The sequence below is a fragment of the Podarcis liolepis genome, assembly GCF_965112155.1.
Source record: "Podarcis liolepis genome assembly, chromosome: 16".
Lineage (NCBI taxonomy): Eukaryota > Metazoa > Chordata > Lepidosauria > Squamata > Lacertidae > Podarcis > Podarcis liolepis.
The window spans coordinates 40,323,878-40,344,934 of record NC_139567.1 but is presented as its reverse complement, the minus strand read 5'-3'; the positions used below and the strand labels follow the sequence as shown (position 1 = coordinate 40,344,934).

The following is a 21,057-nucleotide window of genomic DNA, read 5'->3' as shown; positions in this document are numbered from 1 at the left end:
ATCCCAGGTCAGATTATTTGCTCAACTGGTCCAAGAATGCGTTTTTGGGAGTGGTTCTCCTGTGTCTCCCAACAGAGAAGGATCTCATGATCCTTTTAGCTGGAGATTCTGGGAACTGAGCCTGGAACCTTCTGGGACTGGAAAGAAGATTCCACCTAAACATTAGGAAGAACTTCCTGACAGTAAGAGCTGTTCGACAGTGGAATTTGCTGCCAAGGAGTGTGGTGGAGTCTCCTACTTTGGAGGTCTTTAAGCAGAGGCTTGACAACCATATGTCAGGAGTGCTCTGATGGTGTTTCCTGCTTGGCAGGGGGTTGGACTCGATGGCCCTTGGGGTCTCTTCCAACTCTAGGATTCTATGACTCAGGTTCAATTCCCTACTTAGCCACTAAGCTCCTTGGGTGACCTTGGGCAAGTCACTGTCTCTCAACCTCCCTCACAGGGTCATTGTGAGGATAAAATGTGGGAAGGGAGAGAAACCGTATACACTGTCTTGAACTCACTGGGGGGAAAGTTAGGGTATAAATGTAATAAATAAAATTCTTCTCTCAAGGCCTTCTCAGACATGTGTGGCAATGTTAGATCAGTCGTGTTGACCTCAGGAACGCTCTCTCCAATGGATTCCTTTTCTTCTGAGCTTGGTGTGAAGTTTTCCATTCAACTTGAAGCAAACCATGTTATTAGGAATTCCCAGGTATGTTCATTGCATCTGAGCTTGGGTTCACCCTTATGTTAATATGCTGTAGGGACCATGCTGTAGTTTAGTTTACTTGGGGCATTCCATATGATGTATACATTTTGCCTGGTTCCCATACAAGAGTTTCTTTGCTCTTTCCTCGCCATGCAAAATGTTGTGCCTGCTTGGTTAGCGCAAGCAGTGTGACAACTGCATCAGGTTCTCAGTTGTGAGGAATCGTTGAGCCAAAAATTGAATGCTCACTAATATCCAAAACACTGGCATTCACATTTTGACTGTACTGTATCAACATGTTAGTCAAGTCCATTAATTTCAATGAGTAGAACTAACATAGGAGACAGCACATTGTGGCAGGCACCAAATATGTAATATGATTGCATGTCATCCAACAAAGAGTGTTAGGTATCAACTGCCAAATATTAAGTACTGGAATAGATTCTTGCCAGATAAACACATATTCATGCACACACACACACACACACACACACACACGTGTGTGTGTGTGTGTGTGTGTGTGTGTGCACAGTGACATAGCTGTGCATTCAGAGAATAGTTGGAGAACAGCCAACATCAATGTTTTCAGAAGAGTGGGGTTTTTTGAGCAAATTTGTTGTCAGCTCTGATGCCTAGTGTACACATGTAGCAGAAAGAGGCAGGTGGGGTTTTTTTTGCTGATCCCTCACCCCCCTGCACTCCCCTATACCCTCTGAAAAGCTGCCCTGGTGGGTTTTTGGGCCTACAGGAACAGCATGGGAGGTGGGGGGGGGGGCTGCAGCAGAATCAGCAGAAATAATGCAAGCACACAAATTTACAGGTCCCCCAGTAGGTAAATCCCATGAGTTGAACTCCATCCACTGGAATAAAATAAGCAAAATTTTATTTGCTAAAAAGTTATGAGAGTAATAAATCCCAATGCATTTTGTAGAATTTGCACTTTTGGATATATGCTTGGAATACATATTTGAGCATATCTGTTCTTCAGCATTCCCAGTGAACACATAGACACAATTACCAATCTGCCCATCTTCCAGCACCTGTATGTCAAGGGGCAGTCTGAGCAATGAGTCTGACAACCTATTCGCCTGAAAGGAATTGCTGCTTGCTCCAGGCAGGCATGCAGGTAGCTCTGTGCATCGTAAATGTCTTGATTTATTTTGCCATTGGATTTTAAAAGTAAACATTTCCAATAATCCTACTTGCCCTGATCAGTTTTGTCTCAGTCTCTTAAATCCATGGCCACAAGTTTTTTTCACAGTGCAGTTCCATCCTGCAGTCTCATAATGGAATGTATTTTGTTACCGATATGTATGTCAGCAATGAAATGTTTCCCCCAACAGGTGTGGGTTGGTACTGTTGGAGCTGGGCCTAAAGGCAGGTCATTATGTGCTACGTTCCAGCACGCTGAGACCTTTGATTTCCAGGATGAAGTTGGGGAGCTTCTGCTCTCAGTTTGTCAGACCATCGGCCAAGGGGTTTTGTGCTTTGTGCCATCTTACAAGGTAAGATGCCAATCGAACATTTTCAATCTTCTTTCAAGCTACATGGGGGTTATATCAGTTATTTGTATATGTGTGCCAACACTTCCACACATCAAGGGTGTGGTGACCAGTTTCATAAAATCATAGAGTTGTACGGGACCCTAAGGGTGATCAGTGCAGGAATCACAGCTAAAGAATCCCTGACAGATGGCCATCCAACCTCTGTTTAAAAACCTCCCGCGAAGGAGAGCCCACCACCTTCCTAGGTAGTCCATTCTCCTGTCAGACAACTCTTACCATCAGAGAGAGGTTGTCACATAAGTATAAAGTAAAGTAAAGGTAAAGGGATCCTTGACCATTAGGTCCAGTTGTGGCCGACCCTGGGGTTGCGGTGCTCATCTCGCCTTATTGGCCAAGGGAGCCGGCGTACAGCTTCCGGGTCATGTGGCCAGCATGACTAAGCCGCTTCTGGCAAACCAGAGCAGCGCACGGAAACGTCGTTTACCTTCCCGCTGGAGCGGTACCTATTTATCTACTTGCACTTTGACGTGCTTTTGAACTGCTAGGTTGGCAGGAGCAGGGACCGAGCAACGGGAGCTCACCCCATCACGGGGATTCGAACCGCCAACCTTCTGATCGGCAAGTCCTAGGCTCTGTGGTTTAACCCACAGTGCCACCCGCGTCCCTAAGAATAAAGTAGGCCATCCCTTATCCCTTACAACAAAGATAAGCATTATTTTAAAATACGTACAATAAATCAATAAAACATAGTAAAGCAGCAACCAAAACCACACCTTAGCCCCACAGTAGGAACAATTTAAGCGGCCTAGCAAAGTCCTAAGATCTTTGTCTGGTGTTGAAATAGGTGCTAGGCAAGATTCTTTGGGGAAGGGCATTCCCTAGCTAGAACGATACCACCGAAATTACCCTTTCTTCAGTAGGTACCTGCTGCATCTTTTCCCCAGTGGGGGATCTGAAGAAAGTCATTTGGGAAAAAGATCTGGATGGGTCCATATGGGGATAGATGGTCCTTTGGGTACCCTAGTCTCAAGCAACAAAGGTCTTCCAACCTTAAGAAGTCACACAGTGAATTGGGCTTGGAAACAGATGGGGATCCAGTGAAGCTGGCAAACCAGCATCATGAGGGAGCTTCTTCATAAGAGGCACAGGCAGTTACTAGCAATTTGTATTCCTCTCTCAATGTGCTTTGTGTTCATATTTTGAATGGGCTACAATGGTTTGTATTCTTCTACTTTATAGTTCGATGGTCCTGGGGAGCCCATAGGTTTCTTCTTCTTTTAATTCCATGTTGTAAGCTTAAAAAACACACCCCTTTTTGATCAGATGTGGGCCATTCTCCACCCCTTTTCTTTTAACCCAACTTGTTCCTAAACCTGGGAAGAGATTTGAAATGCTAATAACTGAGCCAGTCTTTTTTGTTTTGCCTTTGTTAAATTTTTGTGATGTTCAAACATTTCTTGCAAGATGTCGGGAAATTCCCAGGGACAGGATTTGAGAAGCTCTGGCTTGAACTGATGACTGATGATATTTCATGATAGAAGTACCGTGATGGTGCTTTTAAAAATGATGAGTTGTATCTAATGTTAGGAACTCTCAGAGCACACTCACTGAAAGTGAGGAACCTCACTAACTTTGGCCCTTTAAATTTAATGAGTCTACTCTATGGTTAACATTAGATACAATCTAGTACGTGTAATGAATTCTCTGATAATTATATTTGGCTTCTGATATCTGGCCAGCAATGTTAGCGTTGGTTTCTCCTCAACAGCTGCTTCTGCTTTCCTTGTTGGAAGAATTGAAACATTCTTCACGTAAACCCAGAAACATTTTGCACATGAGCATTAATTCTGTGAAGTTATTTCATGTTTCCTTTTGAATTTTTGAGTGGTTCTGTCTGTGATCATTTGGAGCTCACACCATGCCAACTTGAAAGGAACTGGTGTTTTTAAGGACTCTTAGTCCCTCGTTCCATCAAGACCATGCAACAACAAAACACATATCAATCACTCAGATCAGAGCAGCCAGGATGCAGCCCTCTGACCTCATTTCGGTTCATCACATCAGGTTATGTCAGAGATAGCACTGAAAGAAGCAGTTTAGGAGGCAAAAAATATGTTTTCTTGCACTGGCTGGCACTTGTGGCCGTATGTTTCTTCTATTTGTGATGCTCTAGAATATTTTTGCTAATATTTAGGATTCTGGGGGAAAATGTAACAAAAAAATTATGGAAATGCAGATAAAAAGGATAAAAGGTTTGTCCTGCATGTTTACCAGTTCCCAATGTTTGCTTGGTGTCAAGAGGCTACACATTCTTAATTTTGCCTGCTCTCTAGGGACAGCAGTAATCAAAGGAGGTCTTGCAGTTACTGAAAATAACCAATAGGTGACCACATTGGACCGTAAAACCAACTGCTAAGGAAAAAAGGAGTCCACTTGAATATGTGACTCCTTTCACATTAATACTTGCCAGAGCCATGTGTGCAGACATGCAAACATAACACGTCTCATAAAATACCTTGCATTTATCTGACGCCTCTGAATTTGAGCCTGGGATCTGTTCCAGGTTTTTTTGCATTCACACTAGTCGCTTTAAATCTGCATGGCTAATTTCAACAACATTTCAATTGTAAATAGTCCAATAACAATAACATCATTTATATCATGCTGTATTCTCCTGCTTGAATCATATAACTGGTGGTGCTGATAGCTGATTCCCATACTTACAACACGTTCACTCTAATGCAGGGCTTTCCATTCTAGTACCTTCTCATTAGTTTTGAACTACAGCTACCATCATCCCTGGCCATTGGCTGGGGCTGATGGGAGTTGTTTTCCAAAAAATGGTGGGCATCAGGTTGGGAAAAGCTGCTATACTGGTAGACAAATGGCTGTGAATGAACTGCTCTGCAGCTCTTGTCTGCTGAAGATTAGGGCTAGGTGACCAGGAAAATATGCAATTAGTTGTTAACCAGAGTACAGGGGAGAGAATTTTATTGGAGAGGTGCAGAAAGAGAAATAATTGTGGTTGAGGGATGAGTTGCCTTGTGGCATACATCCCCTACCCTACCCCCAATCCTATTTCCACTCTCCCATTCCAGGATACTCCATGCTTTCTTCCCAGATGAAAGTGACTGGAGTGTATATGTGCAAATAATTAGAATGCTACAGAGCACTTTTTTATTGGATACTAATATTTTCCTCTACCTCCCAATTCTTCATCCAGCATTAACCACTATGCAACACTAGCACCACACAATGCCTGTTGTAGATAAGCAACCTGTTTCTTGTTGGCTTGTGCCTTCCACCTTTTAAAACACCTCAGTAGCTGCAGATTTCCCCATGGAAGTAAGGATGCTTAGATCAAAAGGCAAATGTTTTCTTCTTTGTCGTTGAAATCTCCACTTTCTTCACGTTGTCCCCCTCCTCCCTTTGTGGAGTCCATTTGAGCAGATATAGGACAAAAGGAAAGCGACAACATAGAAACCTTCCTTAATCCATAGGAGAGAACTCCTCTGGGCACAGGAGCAATTACCTGGCTCCACCCTCAGGGAGCAAAGAGAGGGAAAGGAAGCCACTCAAGTGCACCATTCCTGCGAGAGCCCACAGGTGCATCAGCATCTCCTTGTGGACCCTGGTATCAAAAGGCTGCTGAGAGGTCTAAAACAATACACCTGCACACCTGGGATTTGTTGCTGAACCCAGGCCATAATTGTATTGAGCTCTCTGGCTCTAAGTCCATTTGGAAAAGGATGCAGAGTTTCTAGGCAGCTTCGGAGCAGCTTTGCTGTGCCACCTATTCAGCTGCATTCCCTTAAAATAATGTGTGTGTTTGAAAGTTTCAATAAACAGCTAAGAGTGTGTGCCATTGAGTATAGATAGATATCTAGAGAGAACCAGGAAGGAGTAGTAAGTGGAATGATAGGTGAGAGTTATATATTCAAATTCCCACTCTGCCACATGGCTCACTGGACGATGCTGGGCTACTCAGTGGTAGGGAATACAGTGGTACCTCGGGTTAAGTACTTAATTTGTTCCGTACTTAACCTGAAACTGTTCTTAACTTGAAGCAGTACTTTAGCTAATGGGGCCTCCTGCTGCTGTTGTGCCGCCAGAGCCCGATTTTTGTTCTCATCCTGAAGCAAAGTTCTTAACCTGAAGCACTATTTCTGGGTTAGCGGAGTCTGTAACCTGAAGCGTATGTAACCTGAGGTACCACTGTATGCCTGTTCAGTCCCTGGTATCTCCAGGTAGGGCTAGGAGACTCCTGCCTGAAAACTGGAGAGCTGTTGCCAGTCAGTGTTGTCAGTACTGAGCTAAATGGAGTAATTGGTCTGACTTAAGTCAATGACACGTTCCTATGCACCTTGCAGAGTTGTTGCAAAGATTTAAAAAAAAAAAAAGATGGATGGGAATGCTGGGTTGCCCCTTGAGCTAAACGGATGAAGGGTGGGATAAAAATGTAATAAAACTTAACAAATTTATTTTGAATATGTATTGATTTTGCAGTTTGTGGCACCTACTCCTGCACTTGTGCAACTTAGGAGCCAAGTCACTAAGTAGTCAGTCCTGTGGGCCTTGCCTGTGGTGGGCAGGAAATGTCACTGGCCAACTAAGCTGGGAAGCTCTTGAAAACTAGGAAGCGAATCAGGGCCCTTTCAGGGTGTTGAAGTGCCTCAGAGAAATGTGTTGGCAGATGGACTAGGTTAGACTAGATTTATAGTTCCTTTTTAATTCTGCTTTTCTGTCCGAAAGCTCACACCATACCTGCTTGGAGAGTTAAAAACAGCCATTAGACAATCAATCAATAAGACAAACAGCATAAGAGTAGATTCAGGTAGGTAGCCATGTTGGTCTGATGCAGTCGAAATAAATTGAAAAATAAAAAAATTGTCCAGTAGCACCTTAGAGACCAAATAAGTTTGTTCTGGGTGTAAGCTTTTGTGCACTTCTTCAGATACACACTTCTTCAGATACACAGCATAAGAGTAAAGCAATTAGAAAGAGCAATAGATAAAACAGAATCTAAAACCACAGACCTAAGAACCAAGAACTGAATAACAGAAGAAAAACACATTGAAAAACAAAACGAAAAACAGTTTTCAGTATGTATTTGAATGCTAAAGAGATGGGACCCGGTAGATCTCAGAGGATCTCTCAATATTCTCTAGTTTCAGTATTGTGGTGCCACCATATATGACATCAGGTATGCAGTGTGTTAAGTGCAACTTGGGGGAAATGGTTTTGTGGACCAAATGAGGTTCCTTGCTGTGCTTCATTAGCCCTGCCGGCTGGAGGTTCCCCACTACTGGCTTACAGCCTCGACCCATTCCTGAAAGTACCACAGCCTGACATGTGGCTTTCCTATTCAATATTAGGAGTATGAGTTTTGTATTTATAGCTGCATATTCTGATTTGCTTAAACTTGTGCTTAATGTTAACCACATGAGTGCAGCATAGCAAGATGTTAGTCTCTGTCTGCTGCACCCCAAGGGTATCAAACAGTGATTTATTATCTTTTATAGCAATTTTTTAGAGAGAGAAAGAGAAGGGTTGAGAGAGATTAAATGAGCTCAAGGCTCCTCTCTCTCGGGATGGGGGGTAAGGGCTAAGCAAGCAGATGATAAGCCACAATAGTTAAGAAAGGAATGTACTAAAATCTTTTTTTAAAAGAAAAGAGGGTTTTTAAAAGATCCACAACTGTCAGGTTGTACACAGTGCTAGCTTATATAACCACCTATTTATTACGAACTGATAGCTTTGTCATTTTCCCTTCCCAGGCTTTGATATTGATTACTGCATTCACTTATGTCTAGAATTTAGTAGGAGAGCCTCCCAAGTCTCTGCAGTCTCTGTCTAGTCCTGAGCATACAAAATCCCATTTTTGATGGCTACGGCAATAAATAACATGCATAAAACCGTGCAATAGTGCTTTTGCATTTTTATATGGATGGATTCCCTCCCTTTTTTTCCAGAAAGAGTGACCAGATCTTGACTGTTTCACCTATTTAAATTATACTGTCTCTCCCCCAACCCAATAGCAGCTTTTTAATAACACTTGCTTCAAAAGCTCTGCAAGTCTTCAGAACAGCTTTTATGTGCACGTATATAGATATGAACTTTAATTTCTACTATTTAAAAAATTGTGGCGAGAGACGGGATTCTGAAGGTTGAATGCATTACAGCAGGAGGGGAGACTGATGTTAGTAATAAAAACACTTCTAGTAAAATCGGTAGCAACCCCTGCAAGCACACCCTATAAAGGGGAATATCAGAAAGTGAAAAGATTACTCAGAAATCTAAGGTGCTTTTAAACAAGATTAAGATAAGGGTCATTAGGGTGCCTGTCGCCGACCTGTCTGCATTTAAATGCATCCTGCCTAGTGTCTGTATCTTGGAATGATTCATTCAATATGTGTCATATCAAAGTCAAAGTTAACCAGCAAGGAGAAAAATGCTAATGCTTATAAATTTCAGGGATGATCCATCACGCTGATGATTGAACTTTCCGTGGTGGCTGGTCACAATGTGGTGAAAACATTTCGATGTGATTCATTTTTTTGTTGCTGCTCAGCATTTAAACCATTCTTGATTAATGTCATTCCGGCTTGGATGTTGATTTGGGCAAGATCCAAAAATATGAAACATTTCTACACATGGATTGCTCTGTTTGCATTTGTGCGTGTGCCAATTTCCCCTTCTGGCTAACTGCTCCTTGTAGTGCATTGGGTGCTATACCAGATACCCACCCTCTAAGGAGCAGATCTGGGAAGATTCTACTAAATGTTTGTAGCACTGAATGGTTCTTTAAACAGCCTTGGTATTTTAAATTAGGGATCAGTTTTTATCCAATTTTAGTCATACCCTGAGTAGACCCTTTAAAACTATTTGACATGACTAACTTAGGTCCACTGAATTTTGTTGGGTTGTATTGTAGCTTTTTTTGAGCTAGAACTCAGTTATGGCACCTCTCAAGTGGGTGCCATTGCCATTATAAGAAAACAAGGGAGGTGTTCATGGTAAGTTCCGGCACCTCTTTTTCCAGAAAAATAGCACGGGTTGTATCCAATGTTAGCATGGACCCACTGAATTTAATAGGCATCACTAAATTAGGCCCTTTAATTTCAGTGGGTCTCCTTTGAGTAAATCTTTATTGGCTATCACCCCTGTGGGTCTACTCTAAATAGGATATAACTCAGAGAGAGTTGTGTGATGGTGCCAGTGCCCTGGGCCTGTCCTCTTTGTTCTAGGAGCAGACTCTGAGAGAGATGACCTCTCATAGCTCTGTTCCAGGCCTGGCAGACACCAGCTGTTGGTGCAAGGGCAGAAAATGCTTCGGGACAGCGTTATCTGAGCATATTTCACCACCAGTCTATGCCACCATCCTCACCAGTCTTGCTGTTTCTCTCCTTTTATATCCCTAGTAGGCACAACCTGCAGAAGCACAGAAGTAGTTTGTGTAGGTTAAAAAGTCCCACCAGTGGAAATCATAATGATGAATGTATTTTTGAGGCTGCTTTTTCAGCCTTGGGAGTTTTCCACGCCTCCCTTTGCAGAGATGGAATATATGAATTGTGGTTTCCTCCTAGTTGGGTCCTCAGTAGTTTCTTAGTAACTTTTGAATGTTTTCAGTTCCTCAAGTTAAGTGTTGATATTTTCCCCATGGTGGTGGAATCCAAAACTACATTTTAGGAAAGGGGGAATATTTGAAAATGAGAAAAATAATAATTATGAAATGACTTGTGGGGTGGCGAGGATCAAAGAAAGGTGGTGAGCGGTTGAGAGTGTTGATTTAAAACATGTGAATAAAACATTTAGCAAAGAGAGAGACTTGATTATACCTGCTCTCTAGGGCAGGCTGCTTTAATTGTTTTGTTTTGGAATCAGTTCTTTCTTTTCTGAAAAGCTAATAAGGTACATCTCACAGATACACTCTGGAATTACGTTTTTAACAAGGCATAAAGGGGGAGGGAGAGAGTGCACAATATACTTTAATTTCACTTCAAATACAAAAACCATGCATCACTGAAGAGCGTTAATACTCTTAAACTGTCAATGTTCTGATCTCACTAAGCCAAATATGGCTTTTGTAAATGATGTAACAGAAGATGGGCCAGAAAGATAAAGAATTGGGGGGGGGGAATGATTTCTTGGGCCTGTGCAGGTTTTTCCCGTCCCCCCTCCACATGCCAGGATAAATGTCCAAAGTACATACGTGCGCACATTTGGTGAGAGCCACAAGTGTTCACATCAAAATTCTTCCACACCTAATGAAAATGTTCCAGAACCTCACTGGGATGGCCTCATGTCTAGGGCTCCTAGTGACCTTCTTCAGCTAAGCTAGAAGGCAGTGTGAGATGACAGCAATTCTGCAGAGTGAGGGCAAGTTCTGAGTCTGTGGGAGAGGCTGCTTCGGGCCCTTGGGACCCTCTGACATTAGCGGGAGTGGGGGGCGTTTAATGAAGCAGGCAGCCAAGCTGGGATGGGCACTTGAAATCACATAGGTAGAGTATTTGGGTGGGAGGGACCCATTTCAGAGGACAAGTAAGACACACAGAGACTTGGTGTGTGGGGCATTTGTTGTTAACAGCGCCTCACATTCTGCCATAATGGGCTGCTTGCTAACAAAGGTCTGAAATAACATTGGGGGGCATTTTGCTAACAAACTACAGTGGTACCTCGCAAGACGAATGCCTCACAAGACAAAAAACTCGCTAGACGAAAGGGTTTTTTGTTTTTTGAGCTGCTTCGCAAGACGATTTTCCCTATGGGCTTGCTTCGCAAGACGGAAACGTCTTGCAAGTTTGTTTCCTTTTTCTTAACGCCGTTAATACAGTTGCGACTTGACTTCGAGGAGCAACTCATAGAACGCGGTGTGGTAGCCTTTTTTGAGGTTTTTAAAGACTTTGGTGATTTTTGAAGCTTTTCCAAAACTTTCCCGACACCGTGCTTTGCAAGACGAAAAAAATCGCAAGATGACAAAACGCGTGGAACGAATTAATTTCGTCTTGCGAGGCACCACTGTACTCACTTTATTGTTTGGCATGGCTCACTCCTTTTCAGGCATTGGCACACTGCCTGATTGGATCCAGCATTCGACTTCTTTTCTTCCCTGGCTGTGCTGGGCATCAGCTTTAGGAAGGTGTTTTGAGCCTTGATAGAAGCTGCTTTCTCCTGAGTCTTGCCTAAATTTACATTTCGGCCGTTGGTTTTGTTTCACTCCTTTGCCTCTTAAAGCTGAGCACAGTGCATGTTCTTTCTTGCAATCTGAGCAAGGGACATTATCATCTAGATGTGGAGAGGTTAGCTTGGGCAGAAATGGACAGAAGGACAAAAATGCTTCTTTTATTTCTTGGGCTTGTAGCTTGTCCCATCATAAGGGTTCATGGAGTGGATATCACCATACAAAACAACTATCCTGCCCTTGGCAACCAGTGATGGCTGTTGCTTATTGGAAATGGTAGGGTATAAGGCAGGGAGCCCAACAGGAGGTGGAGCCAGAGTCAATGACAAGCAGAGCAAACTACAGTGGTGCCCCGCAAGACGGATGCCTCGCAAGACGGAAAACCCGCTAGACGAAAGAGTTTTCCGTTTTGGAGGTGCTTCGCAAAACGAATCTCCTATGGGCTTGCTTCGCAAGACAACAATGTCTTGCGAGTTCCTGCTGGTTTTTCCCCCCTCCCCCCCTTTTCTAAGCCGCTAAGCCGCTTATCAGCTGATCTGATCAGCAGATAAGTCGCTAAAAGCTGCTAATAGCGCTAAGCCGCTTATCAGTTGATCCGATCAGGAGATAAGCCGCTAAAAGCCTCTAAAAGCCGCTAATAGCGCTAATCCACTAATCCTTCAATGGGCTTGCTTCGCAAGACGAAAAAACCGCTAGACGAAGAGAATCACAGAACGGATTCTTTTCATCTTGCGAGGCACCACTGTAATTCTAGTTTTGTTCCCATCTTCTTGCTGAATTCTGCAAGGACAGTCTGTGAGACTTAAGGAAGAGGAAGCTGATATCGAATTCCACACCTTGGAGTGGTTTGCCAGTAAGAAGGGAGGCAGGTAGGGGCTGGCTGAGGACAGACTGGGGTTGGTAGGGTGGTGCCTCACATGCCCTCATGAGAAACCCTTTACTGTTGACCGCTTTTTGAAGAGAGACATTGGTTTCTACCTTGAAGATTCTCCAGCTGAAGACAACTCCAAGATATCAGATTTGGTGCATACATGTCATGTTTAAAGTATTTGTGCTTGATGGAGCACAGGATTGAAGGAGGCTCTCTTAGGTTGTCTGGGCCCAGTCATTTGGCACAAGAGGTCTTTCAGTTTTGAAAATGGGGGTCTCTCACTTGACTTGCACTGCCAGTTTTTCTTTGGAGAGAGAACATTTCCAAAGCTGCATTTTGGGGCTGATTGTGAGTTTTCCAGCAGTACGGCTTTCTGTCAGATGAAAAAGTTAACTTTCCTATGGCTTGGTTTCTGCATAAACATTTCTTGCAGATCTGTTTTTGCATATGCTGCTAAGTTCATGAACAAAGAAAACTCACCCCCTAGTTTTTGCTCCCGTTTTCATTCCTTTTTATTTTATTTTAAAATATTTTGTTCCGTTCCACTCACCCACCATTTACCTTTCATTCACTATCCTGTGCTGCCTCTTTAAAAGCTCACGGGAACATTTGGGTTCAAAATCAAGTCTGCCACCTTGGCCAGGCATCAGGTACTTCAGTTTGAATTGTCAAAACAACAGATTTCTCTGGTGCAACAAACACACCGAATATTCATATCCAAATCAATTTTCTCCAATTAGGCCATCTTACTGGATCAATCAAGGGTAAAATTGGCTCCTCCCAAATATCTGGCTCTTGTCTAATAGAGTCCAGATATTTTAAAAGCAATTGTATGAGTACAGTAGAAACCAAGGTACCCAAGTCTTGAATGTGGATGGGTGAATGGGGGGACAGACTGAAGGATCAGTAAATCTGGATTTTAATTTGTTTTTGAAGTCGTTTAGCAAGCATTACATTCGTTCTGAAAATTTCCTTCAAGATTAAACGTGTGCTGGATTTACATTGTAAAACCATCCTTGTGCACTTTGAGGTTTACTAAATACCTGGGTAAACATTCAAGTATTTTATTTATTTCATTCAAGTATTTTATTTATTTATCAGGAAAGCGGGTAGGTAGAGGGGGGGAAATGAGAGTTTTATGAATTAACATCAATAAATTTACAAAAGAAGGTAGTCTGTTTAGCCAGGCTTGTTTAAAAGCATTAAGATTTGAACACTGGCTGTTAAAGTGAGTCAATGGCAACATCACAAAGTTTAAATGGCAACATCACAAAGTTTAAACAAATGCCAAAAAAACATTTTCCAGAGTACTGGGATTGTAACAATACCATTAATGAGGGCAAAGAGGTTTTAATGCAATTTGCACGTTCTAAAGTTTCAAAAAGAGGGTTTGAGTTAGTGCATTATTAATGCACGGAACATCTGGAACTGTGTAAAAGCCACAGACATTGAGCAAGTGCAGAGTTTCCCCACTAGGCCTGATGCTGACTGATTTCCTCCCTAGTGAGATGGCTTGTTTTTAAGAAGTTTGAGACAGTAAAATGACAATAGCCAGATAAGAGGGAAACATTCCATGGTGTCTGTGTGTGTATGAGAGAGAGAGAGAGAGAGAGAGAGAGAGAGAGAGAGAGAAGAATATGTAAAAAGTGTATTTGTATGACCAGAGTTTGAAATTAAACTTTCCAACTACATGAACATAAGCACACTAGTTCTTATCCTACCCTTCCTTCAAGGAGTTCAAGGTGGTGGATGTGGTTTCTCTTCCTACCTGCTTTTTCTTTATAACAACCTTGTGAAGTAGTTTTGGCTGAGAGAAGATTTGAACCCGAATCTTTCCAATCCTAATCAGACACTGTAGCTGCTATAGCACGTAACAGTAGTTGTGGTACTTGATCTTGTGCTGATACAGAACTGGTAAGCAGAGTGTGGCACTTGAGGCCATGTTTAGACAAATCAAGGTTTTAAAATGAAAACGCCCATCATAAACTTTTAACTACTGTTCTCATTGGCAAGAATTAAAAGTGAAGAGGGACTGGAACACAGGCCCTTGCTTTATGCTCTGTGTTTACACTCCTTCATTTATGTTCCTCCTCCTTGAAAGGTTTGTTCATGTGAGTGTTACTAGAGTAGAGCTTTTAAAGTGTCTCTTTCCACTACAGAATGCTGCTGCTTCTTTGGCGATCCCTCGTAGCCGAGTAAGATTGTCTTCCATAAAGATGGTTTTAACAATGAGTCCGTAAGTGACTGTGGAGGCCAATTCTGGATCCACACGTCCTTCCATAGTGAGGACATTGGTTTCTGGGCACGAGTTGATCACGCTGTGGATTTGCCAAGCATGCCTTCCTCTTAGCACGTTTCTTCCTTGCATCCTGAGTTGAAGTGTCTTCAAAGCCCATGACACCTTTGGTAAAGGCTGTTCTCCAATTGGAGCGCTCTCAGGCAAGTGTTTCCCAATTGTTGGTGTTTATACTACATTTTTTAAAATTTGCCTTGAGACAGTCTTTAAACCTCTTTTGTTGACCACCAGCATTACGCTTTCCATTTTTAAGTTCGTAATAGAGTAGTTGCTTTGGAAGACGATCATCAGGCATCCACACAATATGACCAGTCCAGTGAAGCTGATGTTGAAGAATCATTGCTTCAACACTGGTGATCTTTGCTTCTTCCAGTGCACTGGTATTAGTTTGCCTGTCATCCCAAGTGATGTGTAAAATTTTGCGGAGACACCGTTGATGGAATCTTTTGAGGAGTTGGCCAAGTGGTCCATGTTTCACAAGCATACAGTAAGGTTGGTAGTACAATAGCTTTGTAAACAAGCATTTTCGTTTCCCTGCAAATGTTCCAGTCCTCAAACACTCTACACTTCAATCAACAGTATGAAAATGTATTGTTTTTCGTACAATACTATAAGCCCGACAAGTGGGGGAAGGGTGGTATACAAATTTAATAAATAATTGGATTATGTACCTCTTGTAAGAATCTGTATAGTGACAAAAAATAATAATCATTGCAACATTACATTGCTCACCCATCCCCCCAGTAAATCAATTGCAAATTATTTCTGTGTTTCCTTTCCTTATCCTTTTCCTGTTTTCTTTACTTCTGTGTTTTTCTAGAATTGTATGCAATTATATATATTTTTGCCTTTTTCCTCAGATATAAGTATGTATCTATGTTCATGCTGAAATTGAATAAGAAAAAAATTAGAAAAGAGAAGCCATTATAACGAATCATAACATAAATAAATAAATACAAAGAAAACAATATATCTAGTTGTTCAGTTCAGTTGGCATCCGTCTGTCTCGAGAGACAATGGAAGAGTGCATAAAACAATACAAAAAGTTAATCTAATTTTAATGGCATGAAACTAAACAGGAGAGAGAATAATGCCTGACGGAAATTAAAAAGTGGTGTACAAAACGTCACCATGTTCCAGACGATGCCCTTGTTTCCAGTAGTTTGGATTTGGGATTCATTCTTCAAGCATCTAGCTATATAGAGTTGTATCCAACTGTGTTTTATTTAGAGTAGATCCATTAAAATTAATAGACCTAAGTTAGTCATAGTCATTAATTTAAAAGGGTCTACACTGAATAGGATTAATACTGGATGCAACTCATAGGTTGCTTCTGAATACTAGTTGCTGGAGGCAGCAGGAGGGGAGAGGGCTCATGTACTTGAACCCAACTTGCTGGTTTCCCACTGGCAACTGTTTGCCCACCGTAGGAATAGTATGCTAGACTAGATATACCATTGGCCTGATCCAGCAGGCTCTTATGTAGTCAACTAAATTTTACTCAGAGTAGAGCTATTGAAAGTAATAGGCCCAAGTTAATCAGGTCCATTCTTTTCAGTAGGTCTACTCTGAGTAGGACTAGCATGCTATACAGCCCATTGTGTGTGTGTGTGTGTGTGTGTGTGTGTGTATATATATATATATATATATATATATATATATATATATATATATAAGATCAGATTAATACAAGAAAAGGTGCAGGGGGTAGGGGAAAAGGAAAGAAAATCACATCAGAAGGGAGAATGGCCAACTATTTTTAGAGCATAAATATTACGAGAACAAAGAAGATAACCATCAGATTTGTAACTATGGCTAAATATAAAGAAAAACAAAACAAACTGTTGTTATGAAACGGTGGCCTAAATCCAGCACAATTAGGTATAGATAGAGCAGTTGATTTAAATGAGCTTAAGTGAACTTAACTCTGCTGGATTTAAACCAATGGCATTGAATTTTTAAACAATTGCAGTGAAATACTTATTTTAATACGTTTTGGGCCCATATCCCCACTGTTATCCACACATCAACCCTGTGAGTGAAGGTTAGGCTGAGTTTCTTGCATGGCTGAGTGAGGAGTTTAACCTGGGTCTCCCTGAGCTTAGTCTGCCTACCCACTAGCTAGTGGCCTCTCCCATTTATGATTCCTTATGTTCTTTCTTGAAGATATATTGATGGTAGAACAACTGCTTTGCTCGCAGAAGGCCCCAGATTCAATCCCTGGCATCTCCAGGCAGGGCTGGGAGGGTCTTCTTGCCTGCAGTCCTGCAGAGCTGCTGTCAGTCAATGTAGACAACACTGAGCTAAATGTCTGCCATGGCATAAGGCATCTTGTATTCCTGCAGTTATAGTACCATATTTTTTGCTCTATAAGACACACTTTTTCCCTTCTAAAAAGTAAGGGGAAATGTGTGTGCATCTTATGGAGCGAATGCAGGCTGTGCAGCTATCGCTGAAGCCAGGGATAGCCGCGCAAAGCCTCTTCAACAACATTTGATTCAGAATATTTTTTCCCTTTTCCTCCTCTAAAAACTAGGTGCATCCTATGGTCGGGTGCATCTTATGGAGCGAAAAATACAGTAGGTAGCCAGTGGGAGAAGCTTTTCTCCACTGCTGGGTCTGCCCCCTGACCGCTTCCAGGGGTGGGAGATTAACTGGCCTTGCTGTTTCCATTCCTAACAAATGGAATAAAAACGGTGTGTTGTCATCTATATAACACTAGTCTCAAAATACTTTGCTGTGGTCAGATGATATTTGAGATATCTGGCTAGTCATTTGAGCCCTCTAGGGTGCCCTCGAGAGACGCTTTGGGACCCAGCAGTGCAGTGGGTAGGCACTGATCCCATGTGCTGACTGCCCACTCACACCTTGAGTTTGGTGGCAGGGCAGGGCTGGCGTGTGTGTTTGTGGACATGCACCCCACAATGTTGGGAGATATGGGCCGTGGGTAGGAGTGGTCAATCAGTTTGTTGGTTAGTTTCCTGGCGCCGCATGTATACATGGTTATTTGCAAGTGGAACATGCATCAGTGGAGGGACGCCTGTACTTTGGTCTTACTACCCTGAATAATTTGGTGTCATCAGCAAATTGCCACCTCACCGCACAGCACCCGCTACTGATTCATGGGGGAACCCACTTTTTGCATCCCTCCGTTGTCCATTTATTCTCGGCTTCCTGTGCTTTAATCTGCTGCTGATCCATAAGAGGGCCTATCTTATTCCATGACTGCTAAACTCACTCAGGAGTCATTAGTTGAGGGGATTAATCAAAAGCTATTTCAGTGCCCAATGTACAAAATCTTAACTATCCAAGGAAAAAGCTGCTATTTAAGAATAGAGGAGCAAATGGTTTTTGTGTGGCATTTTTCTGGTTTGAAGTCCAGTATTGAGGTGAGAGAAGAAATTGCTGTGGGCATATTGCCTGCGGACTGCATCTTTCAAGTTGCCGAGTTGAGTGATAGCTTTGCTTCAAGCTCTGGCCTCCTGAAGCCTCCGTCAAGGAACCTGCTTCAGTGCTTGCAAGGTCACTAAATCCTTCCTTCAGACCTTGGTCGAAGGAAGGAGTGGAAAGTTTCCACCACTTCTCAGATCAATTTCTGTCCCACCGAGAATGGCTTTTATCAACAACAGCATCTCCTTACCATCAGCAGGGCGGTGAGACGAGACATGAAATGGATGGCTGAAATGCTATTAAGTATGGAGCCATGAGAAATAATAGCTCTTAAATTTTTAAACTTGATACTTTATTGTGTAAAGTGTACTTGGGTATTTATTCACTTGCTTTGCATCATTTTTTAATCTGTCAAGTTAGGTTTCTTTGCTTGGGTGGCCATCGCTAATGGTTAATGCAGGCAGGTATGGATTGTCCAGCTTCTGTACTTTTGATAACATCTCAGAAGGGTGACCGTGTACCTTTTTGGAGGATTAAGAACTTCTAAGTTGGTCCCCATCAAGCTCCCCTCTCAAAAGCAAAAATGATTAGAGTGGGACCTGCAACAAAATGTTGCAGCATGGACTGCTCCTCTTCAGAGTACCAGACAGTCAGTCAGTCAGTTCTTGTTAGGCTCCTCCACCTACCGCTTTAGTCCCCCCCCCCCACAGTTTTTATTTGATTGGGGGGAGGGGTACATCTGCAAACCATTGGATTTCCCTGAGCCTGCTGAAACTTAGAATCACAGGAAGCTGCCTTATACAGAGTCAGGCCATTGGTCCATCTAGCTCAGTGTTGTCTACACTGATTGGCAGCAGCTCTCCAGTATTTCAGCCAGGAGTGCACCTAGTGTTAGAAACTCAGATATGTAAGCTAATCACCAAATGGGCACTCCAGATGTTTTGAGACTACAATTCCCATAATCCCTGAGCACTGGTCCTGCTAGCTAGGGATAATGGGAGTTGTAGGCCAAAAACATCTGGAGGGCCAAGGTTGAGGAAGCCTGGTCTAGAGTCATGCCATTGCAGAGAACATTTTGTTTTTAGCTGCCACTAACAAATTCCAGTCTAGTTCACCATGATCCTGGTGCAATTACATTCTTTCGAATAAATAAATAAATATGTGAAGATGGCAGTGTTCTTGAAGCATTTTAACTTGGAGAGTTTGCAAATGGTGATTTTTAGTGGGCAGGAGCATCAGAGAGAGAGAGAAAGAGAGCACACTTCTCTGGTATTTTCCAGGTTGTTTTTAATTCTGGTGTGTGTGTTTTCTTAACAAAGCATCCAAATAGAAAACTGTAAGAAGGCGCATTCCCAGAGACTTAAAAAAGACAGCAGACTTGTGAGTGTGGAGAAAGCCAGTGGTTGTCCCAATATAATTCCTATTGAGACCAGGCACTTTAAATATGGGCAGCTGCTGGGATTCCTGGGGACAGAGGGAGAGGCACACGGTCTCACTTAAACAACGCCAAGATGGTGCTACTAGTCCAAGGGAGTTGACTTCCCGTCCCCTTGCCAAAGGTGGGGATAGATTGGTGGGTTGTTACAGCTGGGACCCGCAGGGGCTTTCATTTTCTGAAGTGCCCTCTGGCACTTGCTTTTTACTTGGGGGAGGATATTTTCCAACAACGGTTTCACATCACGTAAAGTGGAATCCATAGCGACAGTCGGTGGCAGATTATTGGACATCACGTCTAAAAAAATTACATGCCGCACTGGCAGATGGAACTTTTTCCCACTGAATTTCACACCCTGGATAGCAGCATCCTTTAATATTTAATCACACTGTTGGTTTAAATATCTTGAACATGCAGCAGCAGGAAAATAAACGAAGAATTCTTCTCTTTTTAGAGTACAGTGGTAAGGTGGATTGGAGTGGCTTGTTTTTAACACATGGACTAATTTCCACTTCGATTAACTTATAGATTCAGCCCCATTCTACACCCACACCATTTAAGCAACAATTGCGTTGGAGGGAGATTAGCTATACGCTGCACTCGGTCCGTGAACCTCTAGGTTGCCTTTCCAAATGCTTTGTGGCGATCACAAAATGGAAATAAAGTAAGAGCAAAAGCTTCACTTGCAAATAATAAGCAATGCACTGCTTTAAACATCGCTGCATGCATTAGCACAGCTTTTATACAACTTGCATAGGTTGCTTTGACCTAACCATTGTTCTGTACCATTGCAGCCAATCCACTACCCACTCCCTCTGACATTTCTTAGAGGTTCACTGCTTGATGCGATTGAGATGTCAAAAGAATCCAATGCCCCAGTTGACTGATTACAATCTTAGGGCGTTTGTGTCCAAAGTCCTGTCGTTGAGGTTTATTGTTAATGCATTAATGAACAAAGCTACAATGTTGGCTAAAGGAGCTTAAACTTGCAACTTAAACATTCTGTTGCAAAACTGATAGCTTTCTGTGACCCTCCACAGGTGGACTCAGACATGCACTTGCTAGGTCTAATTCTCAGTGTTCATTTGACCCATAACCAGGTTTAGAGGGGCACTTTTGCATTTCTGAGCATGCATTGTTGGCTGTTGGTAGCATGTTGCCCCAAAACAGCAGGATTTTTTTTCTGGTCGCTAACCCTGACCCTGCCAATGTCATCTGATAGCAACATGAGAGTGGGCCTTTTCTGCTGTGGCTCCCCGCTTGTGAAATGTTCTCTCCAGGAAGCCTCACCTGGCACCTTTGTTACATATCTTTAGGTGCCAGACATTCCTCATCTCCCAGACCTTTGGCTAATTAAACAATCTATAAAAATATAGAAAGCTTATACCAGAACAAACTTAGTTGGTCTAGGTGCTACTGGACAATTTTTTATTTTTTATTATTTTTATTTCAACTGTGTCAGACCAGCTACCTACCTGAATCTAAATAATCTATGGCCTTTTCAACTGGGGGGGGGGGGTTATTGGCTCTGTTAATGTGGTATGTATTTTTTGTGTTTTTATATGTAAACCACCCTGTGATCCTTGGATGAAGGGCGGTATAGAATTATTCATTAATTAAGGGTGGAGTTCAAGTGATTCACCAGCCCCAGCCCTTATTGCTATACCCCTGTAGAAAGTACAGTCGTA

General features: G+C 42.4%; 1 protein-coding gene and 1 long non-coding RNA gene across 22 annotated transcripts in view; one reads left to right on the top strand and one right to left on the bottom strand.

Moving 5' to 3' along the window:
• Nucleotides 1-6,225, bottom strand: part of LOC310695546 — a 205,723-nt gene extending 199,498 nt beyond the window's left edge. Inside the window, exon 1 of the long non-coding RNA XR_014520148.1 lies at nt 6,181-6,225. This is a non-coding gene — a long non-coding RNA (uncharacterized lncRNA). The remainder of the gene's footprint in view (nt 1-6,180) is intronic.
• BRIP1 (BRCA1 interacting DNA helicase 1) overlaps nt 1-21,057 on the top strand; it is a 225,737-nt gene that overhangs the window by 50,496 nt on the left and 154,184 nt on the right. For all 21 annotated transcript variants that reach the window (XR_014520059.1, XR_014520060.1, XR_014520061.1 and 18 more), the window contains exons 13-14: nt 554-694; nt 2,035-2,196. Coding sequence is in view for 12 of the 21 variants with exons in the window: in XM_083479765.1 (XP_083335891.1) it covers nt 554-694; nt 2,035-2,196 (303 nt within the window). In the remaining 9 variants the exon portion in view is untranslated. The remainder of the gene's footprint in view (nt 1-553; nt 695-2,034; nt 2,197-21,057) is intronic.